We start from the raw sequence: 25,013 nt of genomic DNA, 5'->3' as shown, positions 1-25,013 counted from the left end.
TCTTTATAGATCATGTTCAGGTGGAAGAATTTGTTGAAACGCTACCAATTCAGCAACAAGAGGATGTTTGAAAAACTTTTGACTGTAAAGCAGTTTTCAAATTTCATTTTTCATATAGGCAGGACTGATAATGGTAAAAATCTGGGGGGGGGCAGTTGGAGGTTTTATGGACTGGTTGCTATTGATATAAAATGGAGGGGGGGGAATGTTATATATTAAACAACATTAAATGTTTTTTCTTGTTTTCTTTATTTTTGAATATGTTAATTGTTATAATGTTAAATTGCTCATGTACAAGTCTTCTCTTTTTTTCTACCTGGATTGCTGAGGAGGATGGCTCTTCACACAGTATATGAAAATTACTTGGATGATCAAGGAGGTGTGGGGAGGGAGGTGTAGGGACAAAGTTGTTGAATTTGGATTAAAGTAAATGTAATACACTGAGATATCTCAGTTTTAATATTAATGGACATGTGAAGAGGAAAAGAATATTGACACATTAAAAAAAATGAATATAAACTTTTTTTTACATGACTCATTAAACAGAAATTAAAAACAGACTGGGTGGGATGTGTTGTATCTTCACTTAATTCAAAGGCAAGGGGAGTAACAATTTTGATTTATATTTAAAAAAAATAACTTCCAGTGATGATACAAAATATATTGGTTGATCATGTTGGAAGATATGGTACGTTGTCAATTTTTTTTCCAGAATTTTGGACCCTTTTGAATTTTTTATGCACCATTGTAGATAAAAAATTTATTCAAGAAACATTTCTTAATTTGTCAGGAGCAAACTAGGATATTTTGATAGCTGGAGATTTCAATTTTTGTTCAGATCCAATTTTGGATAGATTACCTAGAACAGTAATAAAAGCAAAGGCAGTGAAAGCAACTTTGGTTTTAATGAAAGATTTGAATTTAATAGATATACGGACAAAAATTCATCAAAGAGAGGGATTACTCATTATTCAAATAGACATGATTCTTATTCTAGGATAGATTTATTTCTAATATTGGCACATCTTCAAGATAGTTAATCAAGTTGATTATAAAGCAAGAATTTTATCTGATCATTCACCTTTATTAATGAAATTTACGATGGCAGACAAAGAATAATCAATTTATAAATGGAAACTTAATTCATTGTTATTAAAAAGAACAGATTTTTGTTAGGAAGCAAATTCAATTTTTCTTTGAGATCAATTCTAATTTGGTTAATGATAAATTTATTTTATGGGCTACAATGAAAGCATATTTAAGGGGACAAATTATAAGATGTACCTCAAAAATTAAGAAAGAGTATTTTAAAGAAGTGGATCAATTTGAAAAAAGAGATAACATGTTTAGAAAAGGATTTGCAAAGGCGAACCTCTGGGAAGAAACGTTGAAAGCTTATAAATAAGAAAACTCAGTATAATACATTACAAATATATACAAAAGAGAAAGCAATAATGAGGACTAAACAGATATTATGAGTTAGGGGAAAGGGCTTGGCAATTGGAAACAGAAAGTTTCAAGAACTATTACTGTAATTAAAACAGTCTAATATGATTACTTATAAACCTTTCTTTTTCAATCTTTTTATTATTATTATAATTTATAAACACATACAGTTCAAAGAGATATAAAAAAATACATAGTAAGTAATGAATTAATACAGAGATATTAAACAATAATATTACAGAATAAAAATATATCATAAAAAAATTTTTTGATCAGTTTAGGGTGTGAACTATCTCTAAAAAAAAGATATAATTAATAACAATATATGAAAAAAGAGAAAAAAAAACCCCAAAAAAGAAGAAAAAACAAATCTGAATTAAAAAAAAAACCTTAAAAAAAAACCTACAGATATAGCTAAACCACGCCGATCACTCCGATCTCATCTTACAGCCCAATTATCATACATAATCATAGAAAGAAAACAGAGCCAGATCAACTCACCACAAATGAAAATATTGAATAAATGGTCGCCAGGTTAACTCAAACTTAGATGGGGATTCATAGACAGAGTTTCTAATTTTCTCTAAATTTAAACATAGTATAGTTTGGGTAAACCATTGGAAAACAGTGGGAGGATTTACCTCTTTCCAATTTAATAGTATAGATCTTCTAGCCATTAGTGTAAGAAAAGCAATCATACGATCCGCAGGAAGAGATAAATAAGTCAAATCTATCATAGGTAATCCAAAAATTGCAATAATGGGATGTGGTTGTAAATCAATATTCAAAACAGTAGATAAAATGGAAAAAATTTCCTTCCAATAATTCTGTAAAGAGGGACAGGACCAAAACATATGTGTAAGGGAAGCTATTTCCAATTGACATTTATCACATATAGGATCGATATGAGAATAAAAGCGATGGAGTTTATCTTTAGACATATGAGCTCTATGAACAACTTTAAACTGTATAAGTGAATGTTTTGCACATAGAGAAGAAGAGTTTACCAGTCGCAGAATTTTATTCCAATTTTCATTAGAAATATGAAGGTTGAATTCTCTTTCCCAATCATTTTTAAACTTTTCAAAAGTCCCAGAATTTATTTTTGTAATTATATTATAATTTAGATATCACACCTTTTGGAGGGAATTTTGAATATAGTATATCCTCTAAAACAGTCGTAGTCTCCCGATTGGGAAAAGAGGGTAAAGTCGAAACTAAGAAACTCCTAATCTGCAAATATCAAAAGAAATGAGATCGAGGTAAATCATATTTCATGGATAATTGTTCAAATGACATGAAAGAGTTATCCAAGAATAAATCCGAAAAGCATGTTATACCTTTAACTTTCCAGAGTAAATAAGCTTGATCAATTAGAGAGGGATGAAAAAGGAAATTTAGTACAATAGGAGTTTCCAAAATAAAATGACTTAGGCCAAAAAATCTCCGGAATTGAAACCATATACGTAGTGTATGTTTAGCCATTGGATTATATGATTACTTATAAACCTTATGAAATTAATTAAACTTGACAATTTTACAGTTATATAAATACAAGTTGCAGAGAGATGATAATAGAATAGAAGATTTTTTAAAAATCACATAAGGTTACTGATGCTAACTTTGCAAGAACAAATGGAGTTGGATGTTCTTTTCACATCAATGGAGGTAAGGGAAGCATTGAGCTCATTACAAAGTAATAAATCTCTCGGAGAAGATGGTTTCTCATATGAATTTTATAAAGAATGTAAAGATTTATTGATTCCTCTTTTATGGATATATTAGATCAGGTGATGGTAACACATAAAAGTTCCTGAATCTTCATAACTGTGATTTATAATGTTAATACCAAAAAAGATAGAGACTCTTTAAAACTATCATCCAACAGATCAATTTCTTTGTTAAATGTAATTTATAAGATAATAGTAAAAATCTTAGCTAATAGAATGGTGAAATATGGACTAGACTGTCTTTGTGAAAAAGAGAAAATCTGTACATAATATAACTAGATTACTTATAATACACTTAGCACAAAAGAGGGGTGATTTAAGTGTAGCAGTCATTTTGGATGCAGAAGAAAGCATTTGATAGACTAGAATGGGATTTTTTTGTTTAAGGTGTTTGAAAAATTTGGGATGAGATGGATATTGGGTTAAAGCTTTCTATAATAGCCCTAAAGTTAGAGATCTCACAAATGGAGAAGCCTTGACTCAGTTTTCATTAACTAGATCTAGTAGGCAAGAGTGTCCTTATCACCTGCTTTATTTATCTTAGTGATTGAACCTCTCACAGGACTGATCAGGACATTAAAGGATTTAAGGTTAATCAATAAGAATATTAAATTAACTTATTTGCTGATGATGTTCTGATCTATTTGACGGAACCTATATGTTCATTACATAAATTGTATTCAAGATTGGAAGAATATGGTAAGGTATCTGGTTATAAAATAAATTGGGATAAAGGTGAAATTGTGCCCCCTTAGGGGATTATACTCAGTGTCAACAAGATATGGTAAATGGCTGGTGAATGGAATGAAATATTTAAGGATATGAATATAGAATGTATATAAATTGAATTATGTACCTTAAGAAAATTTGAGGATTTGAGTAAGTGGAAAATATTGGCAATAATATTATTGCATAAAGTTAATTGTGTTAAAATTAATATATTTCTTAAAGTACAATATCTATTTCAAACATCACCAATAATAATACCACAAAAGTTATTTCAAGAATTAAATAAATATATTAGAAATTTTCTTTGGAAGAGTAAGATGTCGAATGTCTCTCTGGATAAATTGACATGGAAGCTTGAAGTTTACAGTTACCAAATTTTAGAAATTAGTATAGGGCAGCTCAACTGAGATTTTTGACCTTTTTTAATGAGAAAGAAAAACCAGCCTGGGTTAAAATAGAAATCAATAAAATATAAGAGAAGAAATTGGAAGATTTTGTATATAAATGGAAATCAAAATTATTATCTGGGGAGAGGGAGGCACCCTTGTTGAAACATTTGATTAATATTTGGAATAAGGTAAATAATGAAATTGGAATGAGGAGTGCTCCCCTACCTAAAATGCCTTTGATTCAAAATCAATTTATTCTGTTTTCAACGGACAATCAATTTTTAAATATTTGGTCTTAGAAAGGAATTAGATGTACAGAAGATTGCTATGAAGGAAGGAGTTTAATGCCATTTGAAGAACTAAAAAAAAACCAAAAAAATGATTATTTTGTATCCCATATTTATGAACTGCAGGCTTATTAAACTAGGTCCTTCAATGCTGTTATTGAAATGTAGTGATGTAGAAATGTTGATAGTTGATACATTAAGAATTTTATTTCAGCCATCTATACTGTATTACAGAAGGCGACTCTTAAACGGGATACATAGGTCTAGACAACGCTGAGTCAAGTTGGTCAGATTTGTGCTGGTATATTATGACAAATACTATAAATGTTAGATATAGATTAGTTCAATATAATCTTCTACACCCAATTATCACTCACAGCACAAAAGTTAAATAGATCTAAGTCTGATTTATCAGATCAATATTTTAAATGTCATCAGGAGATGGGCACTTCTCACATTCAACTTAGACCTGCCCAAAAGTGAAGCCTTTTTGGTCAAATTTGGCGAGTTATTTAGAATGAATTACAGGGATAATATTTCCACAAAATCCAATGTTATTTTTATTAGGGAATATTGAAGGCACAAGTCCCAAATTGAAAATATCTATATATCAAAAACAGTTTTTAGAGATTGCCTTAGCAGTAGCAACAAAATGTACAGCAGTAACATGGAAATCTGATACCCACCTGGGTATGGAGTGGTGGAATGTGGAGATGTACAGCTACGTTCCTTTGGAGAAAATTACTTACAATTTAAGAAATAAGTATGATGTATTTTTGAAAATTTACAAATTGAGGGAATTAGTTTATAATTTTTTTTTTAGCTCTGACCCTCGTTGACCTCCTTTAGATGTATTAAAAGATATAAATGATTGATGGTGGGGAGGGGGTCCTCCAGCAGCCCTTTTTTTCTTGCCTCCTTTATTATTTTTCTATGCTTTTTCCTTTTGCTCTTGGGGTTTATGGGGGAGGGGGAATGGAGTTTATATCATCATGTAATGGATTTGAAATCGAGTTTTCATTACTAAGTATTTTGTATCTGGCTATGATCACATGTATGGAAAACTTTTAAGTAACATTTTCAAAAAATCTGAGATCTGATGTAAAAAAAATTAAATTAATTGATTTCTGCACATCAAGAGCTTGCATGTTTGCCTTAACTTGGATTTAGGATTTATTCGAAGTAAAGGAGTAAGTTATTGATTTAAGAAACATTTCGCCCTCTGCTTCTGAAAATGTAGGGGCTGTGTTTTGATTTGGAATCACGCAGCAGAGAAATGGCTCCTTCACCCCAATCAGCCATGCTGATCAAATTGCCCATCTAAACTTGTACCATTTGCCAGCGCTTAGCCTCTATTGCTCCACCTTTCCTATCAATGTGCCTCTTCAGTGTCTTTCAAATATTGTAATTTTACCTGCCTGTGCTTCCTTCCATGGCAGCTCATTCTATTTGCTCACTACTTTTTAAACTTTCCTCTACTCACTTAAGCTTGCACCCTCAAGTTTTGTACTCCTGCCATACCAAAGTGTGACTATTTGCCTCATTATTTTGTTTTACTCTGCAAGTTTCCTTAGCCTCCTATGTTGCAGGGAACAATGTCCCAACCTCTCTTTCTAACCAAGCCTCCAGCCCTGGTAACATTCTTATGACATTGCTTTGTGGCCTTTCCAGTTTAGTGAAATCAACTGGAACTGCACATAGTATTTGAAATGTGGCATTATCAAATTACTGCAGCTGTAACTTGACATCCAAACTCCTCTACTCAATGCCCTGACTGATGAAGGCAAGCATGTCGAATGCCTTCTGCATAACTGTTTACTTGTGTGGCCAGTTTCAGGCAAATATGTGCCTGTGGCCCAAGCTTTCTCTTTAATGCATCACTCCCAAATGCCCTGGTTCTAACCATGCAAGTCGAAGCCTTGGTATGACTTGACAGCGTGGAACACTTGCATTATCTGAATTACTCCATCTGACATTCCTCAGCCCACTGACTCTGTTGTCATAATCTTAGATAACCTTCCTCATTGTCCACTCTACCTCCAATTTTGGTATCACACGTAAACTTGCTAATCCTATCACCTGCATTATCCTAGACATTATTAATATAAATGATGAACACAGTGGACCTAGCACCAGTTTCAGGAAAATGGCCATCTCCACCAGCACCCTATGTGTTCTACCATTAAGCCATCTTTGTCCAGTTGGGTCCCATGTGATTTAACCTCTTGGACAAGCCTATGATGTGATCAAAGACCTTGGAAAGTTAATTTAAACACTGCCTCCTGCCCTTCCTCATCAATCTTCTTGGCCACTTTAAAAAGTCTTTATCCAATCAGTCCTTGCCTTTCCAATTGTATGTGAATCTTGTTTCTCAGAATCCCCCTTCCCCCCCACCCCAACAATTTTCCAGTGATGTTAGGATTGCTGGTCTATAATTCCAAGACTTTTCCTTGCAGCCTTTTTTAAATAAAGGCACAACATTAGCTATATTCCATTTTCACGGCAGTCACCCTCAGTTTGTGGTAAAAGTCCATCTCTTGTGTTAGGTAGTCTCTTCAAGACATCCATATTGGCTGGCCCAAGTTCCCTAGTGTCCTTGCCTTCCCTTATTTCTCCAACCCAATATTTGATTCTTCTAAGAAAGGTTAAAATCTATCATTCCGATAATGATCTGTGATGAATCTGAGAAGACAATATTAGGGCTCCTGAGTCGAAAATAACCATTTAATGCAATCATTTGAATTCAAGTGATGCAAAAACAGCTGAACATAAAGCCAGACAATTTTCAATAAGATGAAGTGCTATCTACTGCAATGGCTACTAACTAAAGAGAGTTAAGTCTCACAGTGAGATAAAACATTGCAAGCACTCCAGAATTACTCTTTCCATAAAAGAAAATGGGTGCAATAGTTCTCGTAAAGGTCCTTCCAGTACAGACCATGTTCAGTAAATTTATATAACAGTTTGTCATTTGTTTAAAAAAAAAATTGCAGAGAATAATCATGAAAGGTAGTCTATTAATGCAAGGTATAGGATATGTTCCACTTAAGTTGTGAAATCAAAAGGATAAATTTAAACTGGCAAATTTGGCATGTGGTAAAATAAGCGATCCAAAGTAAATGGATTCCCATGTTCCTTACTTCATTTCGGAAAATGTACCAACCCCCCACAACTGCCTCCCATGGCCAGTTTGTTAAAATAGTCAAAGGCACATAGATGTGATAAATGGATCTAGCTGTAAACACAGATTTAAAATGCTCAATGTGCTTGCACTTGAACGTTGTTGATATGTCAACAATTTGAGGAAATTGATTCCAAATTAAGATCCTCCATTTACCAAAGAAAAGGTACAAGGACTGCCTAAAGAAATCTCTTGGTGCCTGCCACATTGACCACCGCCAGTGGGCTGATCTCGCCTCAAACCGTGCATCTTGGCGCCTCAGTTCGGCGGGCAGCAACCTCCTTTGAAGAAGACCGCCGAGCCCACCTCACTGACACCAACACCCAACCCACCAATTTTCCCTTGCAACCGCTGCAACCGTGTCTGCCTGTCCCGCATCGGACTTGTCAGCCACCAACGAGCCTGCAGCTGACGTGGACATTTATCCCCTCCATAAATCTTCGTCCGCGAAGCCAAGCCAAAGAAGAAGAAGCTGTAAATTTGTAATTGGCAAGCAGTTAATGCTGAATTAGTCTAATGTGATTTGTAAATAATTTTAGTCAATTAACGGTATACCAATTGACTATTTAGTTTTTAATTTTTATTGCTGCTAACTGGAGTTTGTCCAGTAAATTGGTAAAGGAAGAGTTAATTAATTCACTTAAAGCCACATATGGAGTTTAAGGAGAGTTTAAAAAAAAAATCTCTCATTAAGTCATTCACCTGGAAGTCTTCGCTACTATTTCAATGATTCGCTGGTTAACATGCTGTATAAACCCATGGGTTTCATTCCTTCTGTAACTTTGGCCAGCAAATCTAGATGAATATACTGTAACTAACTAATGTTTGACTACTTGGTAAAGTAGATGCAGGTATTAACCCCAAGGATAACAGGAGGAGTATTTGCACAGCATTCTAAGTGGAGAATTTGAGGTACAAATTAAGGATTTGTATGAAGTACCCTTAATAAACTTCCATGGACACCAAACACACAATCCTTAACGAGAAACAGTTGGGTGAGGGAACAAAAAAAAGTGGTTTCCTGTTGTTGGATTTGGGAAAGAGATGCACATGAGGGTTATTAATATTTTCATAACTTTATCCTTGTGAATGAAAAATGTATTGACAGTATATAGATATGTCTTTGGGAGATAAATTGGGAAAGGTTTGTTAGAGAAAGTCACACATAAACACTTTAAAACCAATCTTATTTGAAATACTAGAGTTCTGTTAACGCTAGACATATCGGCCCCACAGCCTTGCAAGAGCTTTGGAGTGCCCAAGAGACTTCAGTAATGGATTGTTGTTTGCAAAAAGGCCACAGATGAATGAGCTTGTCAGAGCCGCAGATTGTCTGCAGTGAAACTTGCTGTTCAAAGAGGACCATTTGGTTTTGCAAGCAGAGAGTCAAACAGGCTTTGTGTGTGTGTGACACACACACAGATCAGTTCTACAGTGTTACAGCCAGCAACAGCAGCTGGGACTGGAACAGGACAAGCTGGCAAGCTTGTGGAAAACCCCATTTGGAAGACGGGTTCTTAATGCAGCCTGATTAAAGCCCTTGTGGTTCACGCAAGAGGAGAGGACTGGCTGTCTAATGTTTCACTTAAAATAAGAAAAACAAAAAGGCATTCTGTGGTGACCTGAAAGAAAGAGGTTATCATCTGGAGAACCCTGAGGGGAAAGTTTCGACAGCAAGACACTGGAGTGGCTGATTAAAAACGAATCAGTTGTGGATGTCCTGGAACAACAAATCTCTCTCTGAAAACTGAAAAGAACCTTCCTGAGCAGTAACCATTTCCCTTTCAAGCACCAAAGCCTGGTGAACTTTATAAATGTAAAATTCTGTGCACAGTATAAGAATTGCCTGCAACCAATGAACTTGGAGGAACGGAAGTGAGTTTGAACTGTGAACCAAAGAACTTTTCTGAACTTACGCACACATTACATACATGTGTGCTTAGAATTAGAAGGGGGTTAAGCTAGGTTAGTTAAGCCAATAGTGATGAGTTAAAATGTGATTCTGTTTTCATGTTTAAAGTTAATTAAAATCAACTTTTGTTTAAGTAACCATTTATCTTGGTGAATATCTATTGCTGCTGGGTTTTGGGGTCCTCTGGGCTTGTAACAGTATAAAATATAGGATTTTGGTGATTGATAGTGACTGGACGATGAAACCGGCATCCTATATTCAAATAACTAAGAATAAAACCAATGAGGGGAACACATAAAGATGTAGAAGTGAGGCATTGGAAAAGAATAATATTGTACAGAAAAATTGGGTGTAGTGAGGGCTTGGTGGTTAGTGCAACACTCTGCCCTGCCAGTGACCTGGGTTTGAATTCTCTGCCATCTGAAAGGAGTTTGTGCTTTCTTCCCATGTCTGCATTGGAACGTGGGAGGAAACAGGAAATTCCACAGAAAACCAAAGACTATGGAGTGAGAATATTAATTGGATATACGGGTGTATTTGGGTGGCATGGCCTTGAAGGGCATTTCAAATGTATAAGATGCCCTTTTAGTCTTGAGAAAAGTGTAATCTTGGATGGCAGAGATAAGTTCACACCTATGAATAGTTATGTGATAGTATGTGAAGATTCATTTGTTATTTGCCAAGATGAAAGTTTACTTGTTTATAAGGGTTGAAGGCTATGGATCTATTCCCATTATAGCCAAATATTGGGTGATCTACATTGACTAGGATCTGAGTCAAATATTGGAACAGTTAGGAGTGGAGAGTAAATGCACAGTGGTAGATATTAGGAAGCTGTAACATGCAATGGAAAGGACAGATTTGAAGTAGTTTTGTGCTTGGTCACTTTTTTAAAGAATTTGCAGAAATCTGTGAGGCTCATTTGGATGATGTATTGAGCTGCTTCCTTCTGCCAAAAAAAATATTCAGTTGGATTTAAAGCAACAGATCTTGGTGTGGCTCAGAGGGTGCAAATGTTTTCCTATTTTCATTATGGTATCTGGAATCTATGTATGGTGGCCTAGTTTGGTACTTCCATCACTAGTCTAGCAGTGAAGGAGATTATGTTGGGAATTGGAATTGCAGCGCACCTTTTTTTTTAAGGTGAATAGAATAGGACATTAAATTTGGAAAGATCTTTTATTTAAAGATAGTCATAAATTATTAACATTACAAATCCTCCATATCTCTTTTGAAATCACCAAGAATCACCTTTGCCCAAAAAAGTTGTTTCAATTTTGCATGTTTTTTGTATTAACTTAAAAACATTTACAAATGTAGATTATAAGGCCTTTTAAATGTTGTGTAATTAATGTAGAAAATAAATCTGGCTTTGTAATGGGATAATAATTTGTGTTACAGATGATTGCTAAAGGAAAAAATGCTTCAGAGTTATTTCCTGCTGTGGTGAAGAATGTGGCCAGTAAGAACATAGAGGTATGTCCCATTTACTGTGTACATTTTTTTTTACTCTTAGCGATATTGTGAATAGATGGGATAGTATAACACATTTAAATGAATGTAATGATGGTCTTTATTGTGAACTTTTGGTGCAAAAAAAAATTAGATTCAGGGATCAATTTCTTTAATGCTCAGTTTGGCTAGTAACAGAATTCTCAAATTGTTGAATCAAATTTGATTTTCTGTTATGTTTGATTCTGGTTGAAACTGTGTAGATTTTGAGTATGTGATATTCAGTCATAAGAGGAGTTTTCTTAGAATAGGAGATGATGCAAGAAGAACACATTAATGAATCACAGGTATACAGTTTTTAAAAATCGAAGATTTGAGCAGAATGTCACGGAGCTTGCTGCATTAGAATTGATGGATTAATTACATTTCTTGCTTAGGATGGTCTTCTTGAGTTCTAAAAGCCGAACACAGCAGTGTTATGATTAACATCACATCAGGAAGCTAACAGCATGGAGTGATATAACACTCCATCCAGGAGCATAGTCACGTCATCCAGCATGTTCCTGTTTCTGGTTACACATGGGCTTAGTTTTGAAAAAGATGATTGTTGCTGCAGATATGCAGCCAGATCATGTGGATCCCTTATGGCTAACATTGATTTTATCTAATTTAAATCTGGGCAAGAGCAAATTGACTGTTTGGTAATCTTCAGTGATTTAATAGTAGCAGCTGAGCAAAAAAAATACTTTGTAGAGAACTTTGAATCTTGAAAATCTTGTAAAATAAATCATAAATCTGGAAATTTAAAAAATTTCTGAACAATGTAATATTCTCACATGAAGGACTGGAGGCAATTATCAATTTATTAAATTGAAGCGAGATAACTACATTTTTCAATATTTGGTATCTTTTTAAGACTTGTTCTATTCTGTTTTGTTCTTTTATGACAAGCTCACATTTCATTTAATGTGACTGTCATTTTTAAGGATTTGTGCAAGCTGCAATCATTCACAGCTTGTGGTGAGACAGTGTCACTAGTAAGAGTTGACTATAAACAAAAGTTGATACTCTGGAAGGAAAAAAGAACAGTGGGTTTTTTAATTCAGACAAAAATAGATGGTGAGATTGGGACACTTAAACGGGGTTCAGTTTTGATCAGCCAGCCATCTAATGAACACAGAGGTGGAGTGACTTTGTGTGAAATGGACTATTTGGATGATTCTCCCTGACAGAGGAACTATTAAACCACTGCTACCCAAGGAACTATCACTTTGTCCTATATCTGGGTAAAGGAAGCAGGCAAATTCCTACATTGGATCGTGACCATTGTGATGGTCATTTTGACTGATCTATGCCTGTGTTTTGGAAGCATCGTGGAAGTCGGATGTTTCGTTTCCCCTCTGGAAGGAATAGGGAGTTGTGACAACTATTTGGAGGAAAGGACATTTCTCTGAAAGCAACTCAACAAATTTGTGTGTTTTCTGCAGTCCAGTCACTCAACCTCTCCCACCTTCGATTTACTTTTGTACATCAGTTTAAAAGTCTGCGTTTCAACACTGGATTTCTAAGATTGAAATTTGGAATGACATATAGTTTCAATATAGTTCCATATAATGATGTATATTCATGCATAATTGGGGTTGAGTTTAGATAAGTTGTTATTATTAGTAGTGATTAATAAATGTATTGTTTTAAAAGAAATTCCTGGTGAATTTCTATTGCTGATGTAATACTCTTTACTTGCTGTCTTCTATTACTGATAAGATGACAGGTACTAAACCCTTAGCCTCTGTCAACCACTGGCTGACCAGATGATGTGTAGATTGTCTTCTTCAGCTTTGTGTTTTTCAGAAAAGAATTAGACAACAGACAATAGGTGCTTGAGTAGACTAATTGGCCTGTCGAGCCAGCACCGCCATTTATTGGATCATGGCTGATCTTTCTCTTTCAATAACTAATCCCAGCCTATCCCCATAACCCTTAACTCCCCTGCCCACAAGAGCCTTATCCAACTCTCTCTTAAATCTATCCAGCGAATCCGCCCTCACCACCATCTGTGGCAATGTATTCCACATATCCACAACTCTCTGGGTAAAAAAAATTCTCCTAATTTCTGTCTTAAATGGCCTTGCCGGGGGTGGGGGGGGGGGGGGGTGGGGGAGCGTGGCAAGATGGCGTAGAAGAAAGAAATGTGTTCTACCTTTCCCCAGTTGGATTATTAAATACCCAATTTATTTTTTAAAAAGTGTAGAAGTGGTTAAAAATAATATTTTCAGTTTTTTGAATAACTGTGTTTCATCATGGCTACTCAACTTCAGAAGAAATTACCATATAAAAGTGTAGCTGATCTGTGGCCTACCTGCTTAGCTGAATCCGTGGAGTCGTTGTCGGGAGTCTCCAAGCCTCAGAGGACACCTGCCCATTCAAGCTTTACCTCGGCGCCGAAACTGCAGTTGCAAGATAGCACTGGCATTCTAGTGAGTTTGGTCGTAGCCAACCCGCATGCATGTCAAGCCATGCTGACCGATAAAGGGGCCCGTGAGCCCAGGGACGTGCGGTGTAGCTTTGGGTGGTTCTGCTGGGCTTGCGCGGAGCATCCCAGTTCCGTGATCTTTTGGAAAAAGTGTGGGCTGCGTTGGGTGTCCAAACCTGCAGCCGCACAGTCACAGGACCTATGGTGACTGAAGGAGAAGAGAAACTTACCTTGTTGGAATTTGCCCAGGAGGAGGAGCCTGCAGTTAAAGAAGGTAGACTTCAAAAAGTGGCTATGGAATCTGGATTGGACTCAGTATTTACTGTTTTGGAAGGGATTGCTTCCCAAATGGATAATATGTCAAAACAAATGTCAACTCAAATGACTCAAGAATTTATGGAGGTGAAAGCAAAAATGAATACTTTGAGTGAAGAAATGTCAACTATGAAACAAGAAATGACTGTAGTTATATTAACAGATGTATAAAATCTGTTGATATTGTACAAGATAATTAAAAAAAAATTGAAAGAGCCTCTTCTGAATGTCAAAATCAGGTGGAACGTAATAAAGAAAAAATGAAAAAAGTACAAGGTTCTTTTGTAGATTGGGGGATTCAAAGAAGGGATTTATTGATCAAGATTGATTCATTTGAAAGTCAAAGCTGGAAAAATAATGTGAAAATAGTTGGTCTTCCAGAGTATTTTGAAGGTTCTGATCCAATAACATTTTTTAAGCATTGGATCCCAGAGGTACTGGGTAAAGAGCTTTTTCCTAAAGGTTTGGAACTGGATCGAGCCCATAGAGCGTTGAGGAAAAAACCACTTCCAGGACAAACACCGAGGGCGATCTTGATTCGTTATTTGAAATATCAAGATAGAGAAATTATTTTACGAATGGCGGTATAGAAAGCACAGCAGAGTCAATCCCCGTTGATGATTCAAAATAATAGTTTTTTTATGCCGATTTGAGTCGAGGTTATTAGAAGATGGCGGGAATTTAATTCGGCTAAAGATGTCTTCTGGCGATAAGTTTGCTTTTCGTTATCCTGCAATTTTGACGGGTTTTTACCCTCCTAAGAGGAGGGGAAATGGAAGTAGGAACGGGAATGGGTATGGAAAAAAATGGCAAGAATGGAAAGAAAGAAGAGCTGACACAAAGTCTTCTTGACATTGAAGATCTGGAACAATCATTGAACTTGGAATCATTGGGTTGAATATATTTACTATATTTGATTGTTCTTAATTACATATTGAATATGTATCTGGCTGGGGGGGAGGTGGATGACACTGAAAGCTTTGACTGTCATCTACCACTAGTGGGCTTTCCACACCCAGATTTTTAGGGAGTTACTACCTTTGGGTGGTTTTAAAAAAAATATTTTTGGGGGTTTAAAAAAAAAAAAAATTTTTGTTTATTGAGGAGTGGGTTTTTTTTTGTGTTTTTGAAGAATTATACAGGAGGGGGGGAAAAAGGCCTTCCCTGTATTCTTAAAATATGCCCTCTAGTCCTAAATTCATTTTAAAATTAAACCATAGTTTTAGTCTTTTCTCATTTTTTATGAATATTGGACCAGGCTGCATCAACCCTATTTCCTAGACTTGCCACCCACTTTAAACTTTACTCTGCTATGCATTGAATGGATTCATTGTATATGTGCCAGTCTTAGTGTAAATCTGAGGGTTGTATCCAATGTATTTTTGGACCAACTTCAGGAATTCCCTTGTGAGTTTATATGTTCTCGGGTGGAAAGTGGAAGTCTGCAAGAAGCAAAACTAATGTCGTCATTATAGATTGGTTGTTGGAATGATTGTGGAGAATTGAGCTGAGCTTATAACTTTGGAAATAATTGTCATGTGGAACAGAGAGGGCAGAGTTGGAGAGGATCCAAGGTCAGAATATAAGATATTGTGTTAAAAACATTAAATAATTCTATTGCGCTGACAGTGGGGAAGAATAATTGAGGAAAGGCAGCATGGTCAACAGCTGTATGCATATTATGAATTATGTTTTTTTCTTCCCCAAGTCTTCCCATCTTGGTTTGTGGACTTTCTCCTCTCAGTCCTTATGACAGTGAGAGTTTTCATGAGAAGGATAAACTGTTTTTTTTCTTCCCCAAGTCTTCCCATCTTGGTTTGTGGACTTTCTCCTCTCAGTCTTTGTGACAGTCAGAGTTTTAGTGACAAGGATAAGCTCTTCTCAACTTTGATTTTGACTGGAGGAGTCACGTGATGGAGTAGTGGCCGGTGGCGGAATTCCAGCCCTCTCCAGAAAAGTTAAAAAAAAGGTAGCGAAAAAACAAAGTCACTAACACAGAAACCATAACAAATTGAAAGTGAAAGTGTGGAGAAAATGGCAGCAAAGAAAGAAAAACCAAAAACAACGGGAAGAAAAGAAGGAAGGACGTTGGAAGAGGAAGGTGAAGGCCTTACCGGTACGAGGAGGCCCGCCGTGGAGAGAGAAGCCCGCTTCCTGAGGTCGGTGGAAACCCCGAACTCAGGACTACAAACAAAAGTACGCAACTGCGGATGCACGAATCCTCGCGCATGCGCGATGCACAAGACAAAAACAACACCGATGGGAGGGGGGACCAGCTGAGGAGTAAATCTCCACAGCCGAAACAGACAAGTATAACACGACAGCAAGACTCTCAACAGGAAAACATAGAAAATAACGGGAACAAGAAGGAAGAGAATAAAAATAGGAAATCAAAGAAACAACAGATGACCAACTCAGAGGAAGAAGACCAACATGAAGACACTTTTAATAAAAATAAGAACAAAAATACCCAACAAAATAAAATAAAAAAACCCAACAAGAAAATCAGAAGAGACGGAGGTAAAAGACAAAGATCCTGGAGTGGACCCAGAAGAAGAGGAGGGAGAACACAGAGAAATGGAAGATGGAGGGAAGGGCAAGTACATGGATATTTTTTTTAAAGAATATATGGAAACAGTAAAAGAATGGCAGTCACAAGAATTCAGTGAAATAAAAAGAAGAATAAAAAGTACAGAAGAAAAAGTGAATAAATTAGAGATGATCATGACAGAAATAGGAAAAAGAGTAGACAAGGTGGAAGAATGAGAAACAGCCATAGAAATGGAGGTAGATGACTTAAAAAAGAAATTAGAAGAATCTGATTTTAAAAAAGTTAAACACAGGAGCTATTAGCTCAGAAGATAGATATAATAGAAAATTATAATAGAAGAAACAATATAAAGATAGTGGGCCTTAAGGAAGATGAAGGCGGCAAAAATATGAAAGAATTTATAAAAGAATGGATGCCCAGGGTCCTAGGAAGACCAGAATTACAGGAAGAAATGGAAATAGAAAGGGCACACAGAACATTAGCCCCTAAACCACAACTGCAACAAAAACCAAGATCCATTCTAGTAAAATTCCTAAGATATACAACAAGAGAAAATATATTGGAGAAGGCAATGAAAAAAATAAGAGAAGACAAAAAAACCACTGGAATACAAGGGTCAAAAATTTTTTTTCTATCCAGATATAAGTTTTGAACTTCTGAAGAAGAGGAAGGAGTTTAATGCAGCAAAAACGAGCCTATGGAAAAAAGGTTATAAATTTATTTTAAAATACCCAGCGGTATTTAAAATAGTTATCTAAAGCAAACTATTCTCGGATCCGGAAAAAACACGAAAATTTGCAGAGCAACTACAAAACAGACAGAGAGATGAAGTGATGTAACAAGAACAGAATGACAAGAAACTATATATATATATATATATATATATATATATATAAATATATATATAAATAGAGTATAAGTAAGAACTAAGAAGGGGAAGAAAGGAAGTAAGGAGGGAATTAAGAGAGTGACTTTTGTTATATATGAAGATTAAAATCTTTTCTGGGGGGGCTGGATGGGGAAGAATAACAGTCACTGCGAAATCAGTTGCCGCTTGCGAGTGGATTTGCAAATCCAAATAGAGAGGGGAGATGTGGTTGCCCGACAAGGGACAAAGGGCAACTCAGAAAGGGGAGGGACTATTGGGGTTAAAGGAATTTTAGATATGAGAATAGTGGAAATATTTTATGTTTTAGAATTGTTGTCTTATAATGTGTTCAAAAAAAGAAAGAAGAAATGGATAAGAAGGGAAGGTGGTGATGAGGAAACGGAAAGGAAAGATAAACAAAGTATGAAATGACTATGTTGAACTATATGACTTTAAATATTAATGGAATACATAACCAAATTAAAAGGAAGAAACTTAAATTTACTGAAAAAAGAAAAAAATTGATATAGCATTCGTACAAGAAACACAAGAAATTAAAGAGAGATTGGATAGGACATGTAACAGCAGCATCATATAATTCAAAAGCCAGAGGAGTAGTTATATTAATCAATAAAAATGTACCAATCAAAATAGAAGAGGAAATAATAGATCCAGCAGGGAGATATGTAATGATAAAATGTCAGATATATTCAGAATTTTGGAATTTACTCAATGTATACTCACCTAATGAAGAAGATCAAAAATTTATGCAAGATACCTTTTTGAAGATAGCAGATACGCAAGGGAACATACTAATAGGAGGGGATTTTAACCTTAATTTGGACTCAAACATGGATAAAACTGGAAAAAAAACGAACAGAAAGAACAAAGTAACCAAATTTATAATTAAATCGATGCAAGAAATGCAACTTTTGGATATATGGAGGAAACAACACCCAAAGGAAAAGGAATATTCATTTTATTCAGGTAGACACAAAACATACTCAAGGATAGACCTATTTCAGTTATCAGCCCACATTCAAGGGAGAGTTAGGAAAACGGAATATAAAGCTAGACTATTATCAGATCACTCACCCCTGTTATTGGCAATAGAGCTAGAGGACATCCCACCAAGAATGTATAGATGGAGATTAAGCTCCATGCTACTTAAAAGACAGGATTTTAGAGAATTAATTGAACGACAAATTAAAATATACTTTGAAATAAATACGGAATCAGTGAAAGATAAGTTTATACTATGGGACGCCATGAAAGCGTTCATCAGAGGACAAATAATAAGTTACGTAACTAAGATGAAGAAGGACTACAATCGGGAAACAGAACAGTTGGAAAGGGAAATAACAAATACAGAAAAAGAATTAGCAATAAAGAAAGATACAACTAAAAGAAGAGAATTGGCAGACAAAAAAATAAAATATGAAACACTACAAACATATAAGGTGGAGAAGAACATAATGAAGACAAAACAGAAATATGAGCTAGGAGAAACAACGCACAAAATTCTAGCGTGGCAGCTTAAGACAGAACAAACAAAGAATGGTATTGGCATTAAGGAAAAAGGACAAACAAATTACATATAATCCAACGAAGATCAATGAAAACTTCAGGGAATTCTACGAACAACTATATCAAACTGAAAACGAAGGGAAAGAAGACAAAATAGATGAATTTCTAACTAAAATTGAACTACTGAAATTACAAACAGAGGAGCAAAATAAATTAATAAAACCATTTGAAATAGAAGAAGTACAGGAGATTTTAAAAAACTGCCGAAGAATAAAACACCAGGAGAGGATGAATTCCCAATAGAATTCTATAAAACATTTAAAGACATTAATTCCTCCCCTCCTGGAAGAAATCAACCAGATTGATAAAACACAAAACATACAAGATTCATGCAAAACAGCAATAATTACAGTAATACCAAAGACAGGGAAAGATCCACTAACACCAGCATCATATAGACCAATTTCTCTACTTAACACAGATTATAAGATAATAGCTAAATTATTAGCAAACAGATTGGCCGACTACATACCAAAGATAGTAAATCTAGACCAAACTGGATTTATTAAAAAAAAGACGGACAACGGACAATATCTGTAAATTTATTAACTTAATTCATGCAGTAGAAGAAAATAAAACTCTAACAGTAGCGGTTGCTTTAGACGCAGAGAAGGCCTTTGACAGAGTAGAATGGAATTATTTATTCAAAGTACTACAAAAATTCAGCCTACCAGAGAAATATATTAATTGGATTAAAGCATTATATAAGGGGCCATTGGCGAAAGTGACAGTAAATGGATATATATCAAAACAATTTAACTTAAGCAGATCAACAAGGCAGGGATGTCCACTATCTCCCTCACTGTTCGCGTTAGCTATAGAACCACTAGCAGAACTGATAAGAACAGAAAATAAAATAAAAGGGATAAAAATAAAAGAGAAGGAATATAAAATCAGTCTATTTGCAGATGACGTTATAATATACTTAACAGAACCAGAAATATCAATAAAAGAATTGCATAGGAAATTGAAGGAATATGGAGAAGTATCGGGGTACAAGATCAATGCAAATAAAAGTGAAGCAATGCCAATGAATAATGCGGATTTCACAAAGTTTAAGAAAGAATCACCATTTAGATGGCAAACACAAGCAATGCGATACCTAGGTATACAACTAAATAAAAATCTCGGCCATCTATATAAACTAAATTATCATCCATCAATGAAAAAATTGCAAAACGATTTAGAGCATTGGAAAGACTTACCACTAACACTGATAGGAAGGATAAACAGTATTAAAATGAACATTTTCCCAAAGATACAATTCAGTCATTACCAATTCACCTAACAGAGAAATTCTTCAAGGAGCTAAAGAAAATAATAAGGAAATTCTTATGGAAAGGGGGGAAACCGAGGATAGCACTAGATAAATTAACAGAATGGTACAAACAAGGAGGCTTACAACTACCAAACTTTAAGAATTATTATAGAGCCGCACAATTAAGATACCTATCAGATTTTTATCAAACAAGGGAAAAACCAGATTGGACCAGATTAGAACTAGATAAAATAGGGGAGAAGATACCTGAACATATACTATATAAATGGGATGAAAAATTGGTGCAATGTAGGAATTCACCGGTATTGCATCATCTGCTCAACATTTGGAAGAAGATTCATGTAGAAAGGAATAAAACAAATTACCAACTACCAAAACTAATAGTGACGCAAAATCAACTAATCCCTTTCACAATAGATAACCTTTCCTTCAGAGAATGGGAGAGAAAAGGGATCAAAAGAATAGAAAATTGTTTTTGGGAAATAAATTATCCTTTGAACAAATGAAGGATAAATATAATATAACTCACGATACAATGTTTGCATACCACCAACTGAAAACCTACTTGAAGGACAAATTGGGAAACAGTCTGAGGTTACCAGAAGGAAGCAATTTTGAATATGTGATTACAGACACAATGATAATTAAAAAATTTATAACAAACATGTACATCAAACTGCAAGAAAAGGAGAATGAGGAAACAAACGGTAAACCTAAACAAAAATGGGAACAAGATGTAAACATAAAGATAAAGAATGAAACATGGGAAAAGCTATGCTCCGGAACTATGAGAAATACAATAAACACGAGGTTACGCATGATACAATATAACTGGATACACAGGCTATGCATCACATCTCAAAAGTTAAATAAATGGGACCCAACAGTATCAGACATGTTTTCGCTGTAAAAAGGAAACGGGAACAACAATTCATGCAATTTGGACAAGTGAGGAAGTGAAAAAATTTTGGGAAGATCTAAACCAGATATTAAATAAAATCACAAAAAACAATATACCAAAAAACCCAGAGATCTTCCTCCTAAGTAATATAAGAAATAAAGAATTTGGACTCGATTTGGATGGAGCACAAAAAAGATTTGTTATGATAGCCCCAGCTGTAGCAAAAAAAATGTATTATGTCAACCTGGAAATTAGAAGACCACTTGAGAATACAACAATGGTACATAGAAATGAATAAATGTATTCCATTAGAAAAAATAACATATAATTTAAGAAATAACATCACAATATTCGAACAAATATGTGAACCGGATATGAAATACAATAGAGAATTCCTACCATGGACTTCCACCACCTAAAATGACAGAAGGAGAAGACAACGAAAAGAACTGACTCAGTAAAATTTCTTGTTTATTTTTATTAAGTGACAACATTGTTTAATGGGTTTAATGTATCTTATAGATTGAACTTCAGATAAATGGGAAAGTGGGTGAGGGAGGGAGGGGGGAAAAGGGGGAGAAAATGACACTATATATTCAAGAGAAAAAATGTCTATGTATCTTGGTCAATATGGTTTATAGTGTGAAAATAAAAAAATTAAAAAAAACTATGATTTTGACTAAACCATTTGGGAGCATGGACATGAGATCTGCAAAGTAAAAGTGTATAATTTTTAACTAAAACAGAAAATGCTAGAAACATGCCTGGTCGGAAAACATTCACAGAAAGGGAGCAGATGCCTGGTCAGGGACCTTGAATTAGAACGTGCTGTTGTTCAATGACGTTTTAGATCTTTGACCCAAAACATTAATTCTTTCTCCTTCTGCAAAACTCCCATATCTGCTGATTTTTATAATTTTTTTTTAAAGATTAACAGCATGTTAAGTTTCGATTTCCAATTTTTGTATAATTTTTTTTGTTGTTGGTGTGATGTCATAAATTTGACCTTTCCTGAAACGCCCTTCACATTGGTCAGGTTGTGCAGAATGGACTAATTCAAGACATGCATATTTCTTTTCTTTTACAGTTGAAGAAATTGGTATATGTTTTCCTAGTACGTTATGCAGAGGAGCAAGAAGATTTGGCCTTGTTATCAATAAGCACATTTCAGCGTGCATTAAAGGTCAGTGTTGCCAAAGATTTGGAAACTATCTTCATGAAACATTCACTGGCATCATCAGTTTAGCTTCTATGTTTTCAGTTATGTTTTATTTCTGTTCAATAAGGCTTCATTTTTCCCCTGAAATTTCCATTTTCTTTCAAAAATTTCCACAATTTTGTCTACTTGCTGTATTTTGTGACTGAAATTTCTGCCAACAGATGTAGGTTATTTTTCACCAGCCTTTTTGGGATTTCATGCTTTTGTCTGAAAGACTTTTTACATAAGATACAGTGACTATAAATATATGTGCAGGACTTTCACTGGCGATCAAGCCATTGTCTGTTGACTTGGGCGGTCTGCCCCTAGGGAGTCATGGGGTAGGAGAGTGGAAACTGGCTGGTCACAGTCTAGATATGCCAGCTTCAGGAGGCTGATGGTAAAGGTCTCCTCCTTACAGCTGATGTGGAGGACAAAAGAGGAGCCATTGTCCTTGAAGATCCTGTAGGGCCCCCTCGTGGGGTTGTTGTAGGATCAACCAGCGTGCGCCCCTTTGCACAAGCACACACTGACGAGTCTTTAAGTCCCTGGGGATGTTATGTTTGGGCTGGCCATTTTGTGGGGATTATTGTGGGACCAGGGACCCCAATTTTATGCTGCAAGTTCTCAAGGGTGGCTGTGGGGTGGTCTTGGTGTTTTTTGGGAGCCAGGACCTCCCCCAGAATGATTATAGGTGTGCCATAGTCCATTTCTGTTGCCTAGGTGTTGAAGTCTTCCTTTGGCAGGGTGCGAATACCCAGCAGGACCCAAGGCAGTTCATCCACCCAGTTGGGACCTTTGAGCTGGACCATCAAAGCTGCCTTCAGGTGCCTGTGAAACTGCTCCACCAACCCATTGGCCTGAGGATGATGTGCTGTGGTGTGTGGAGCTGTGACCCAGGAAGTTAACACTACTCAGAAAATAAAATTGTAATCCTCTGTCTGAGGATAGGGGCTCTGGGACCCTGAATCTGGACACCCATGTGTCGATGAGTGCCCTGGTATAGGTTTCTGTGGTGATATCATCCAGTGGGACCACCTCAGGGCACCTCGTAGAGCGGTTGACCATAGTTTTCCCCCATGGGAAACCGGTAATGACCCCACTATATCGATGTGTATGTGGCTGAATCTGCAACCCACTGATTCAAAAATTTGTGTGAGCATCTACGTTTGTGTCTGGATTTTTGAAGGCTGGCAGCACATGCAGGTTTTGGCCCACTGGCAGAAGCCATGCCAGACAAACCTACTAGCCACCATCTTGACTGTGGCTTGTATTGTAGGATGCGCCAGGTTGAAAGCCTTTGAAAGCCTGGCACCTCCATGCAGCCAGGATGAGATGTTGCACAGTAGTGTCAGGTTACCGGGACTGATGGGGACATCTTCCACCCTGAGACTAGAGATGGGTGTTCTATTCACGGGGATCACAGGGTCCTGCTGCTGCGCTTTGGCGAGGGCCACATAGTCTGGACTGAGCATGTACTGACTTGATCATGGAGCGTTACAGAACATTGGCTACCACATTGTTTTTCCCTGCAATGTGCTATATGTCTGTGGTAAATTCAGACATATAGGAACAAGTGTCTCTGCTGTTGGGCTGACCACAGGTCCAGTACTCTATGGAAGGTGAAGGTCAACTGCTTGTGATTGGTGAAGACCTTAAATTGCTGACCTTCCAAAAAACAAGTGTCTTACTGCCAGATACAGTGCCAATAGCTCTTGGTCAAAAGCACTGCATTTGAGCTTGGGGTGTGGTGAGGGTGGGGGTGGTGGAGGTGTCTACTGAAAAAGGCCAGGGGTTGCCACTGGCCTTTAATGAGTTGTTCCAGTACGCCTCTACCGCTTTGCCGAAGGCGCTGACTGTCAGAGCAGTGGGTGCATCTGGTCTGGGGTGTACTAGGAGGGTGCCATTGGCCAGCGTGTGTTTGCCGTTTTGGAAAGCCCTCGAAGACTCATTATGTTAGGTAATGTTCTTTGACTTTCTGCCATTAGCGCGAAGAGATGCTGCAGACTGCTGCCGGTATGAATCTGTGGTAAAAGTTTATCATACTGGCGAATTCCTGTAGCCCCTTTCACTGTTCATGGTTTGGCGAAATAGCAGATTGCATCAAACTTCTTGGTGAGTGGTGTTGCCCTGTGTTTGTTTATTCTGTGCCCCAGGAAATTGATAGTGTCCAGGCTGAATTGGCACTTTGTGGGGTTAATTGTCAAACTGAATTCACTCATCCGGGTGCAGAGTTGTCTCAGGTGGGCGACATGGTCTTTGTGGCTAGTGCTGAAGATACTGTCCAAATAGATGAGCACATATGGGAAGTCCTGGTCCACTGCGTCCATCAGCCACTGGAAAGTTTGTATCATGTTTTTCAGCCTGAAGGGCAAGGATAGGAATTCGAACAGTCCAAAGGAGGTTATAATCGTGGTCTTGGGAACATCCTGGGAGTGAACTGGGATTTGGTGTTACCCTTGGATGAGGTCCACCTTGGAAAACACTCGTACCCCATGCAGATTGACAGCGAAGTCTTGGATGTGGAGCACAGGATATCAGTCGGGCATGGTGGCTTGTTGCCACGTGGCCTCCACCACCCTGCTGTTTTTATAAAAAAAAACCAATTTATTTATTTATTTCATAGGAGAGCTCCAGTAAGTACGTTCTGCCAGCAGCATATCTCGTGTCCCTCCCCTCCTCCTCCCCCCCCCCCCCCCCATAGCTGTTTTTGGC

General features: G+C 36.5%; 1 protein-coding gene across 3 annotated transcripts in view; it reads left to right on the top strand.

Moving 5' to 3' along the window:
• ap3b1a (adaptor related protein complex 3 subunit beta 1a) overlaps positions 1-25,013 on the top strand; it is a 380,897-nt gene that overhangs the window by 44,531 nt on the left and 311,353 nt on the right. For all 3 annotated transcript variants that reach the window (XM_069938172.1, XM_069938181.1, XM_069938185.1), the window contains exons 3-4: positions 11,076-11,150; positions 22,188-22,283. In XM_069938172.1, the coding sequence (XP_069794273.1) occupies positions 11,076-11,150; positions 22,188-22,283 (171 nt within the window). The remainder of the gene's footprint in view (positions 1-11,075; positions 11,151-22,187; positions 22,284-25,013) is intronic.

Source organism: Narcine bancroftii, chromosome 1 (assembly GCF_036971445.1).
Source record: "Narcine bancroftii isolate sNarBan1 chromosome 1, sNarBan1.hap1, whole genome shotgun sequence".
NCBI lineage: Eukaryota > Metazoa > Chordata > Chondrichthyes > Torpediniformes > Narcinidae > Narcine > Narcine bancroftii.
The sequence above is the reverse complement of the archived record's forward strand: the minus strand, read 5'-3'. Positions and strand labels throughout refer to the sequence as shown.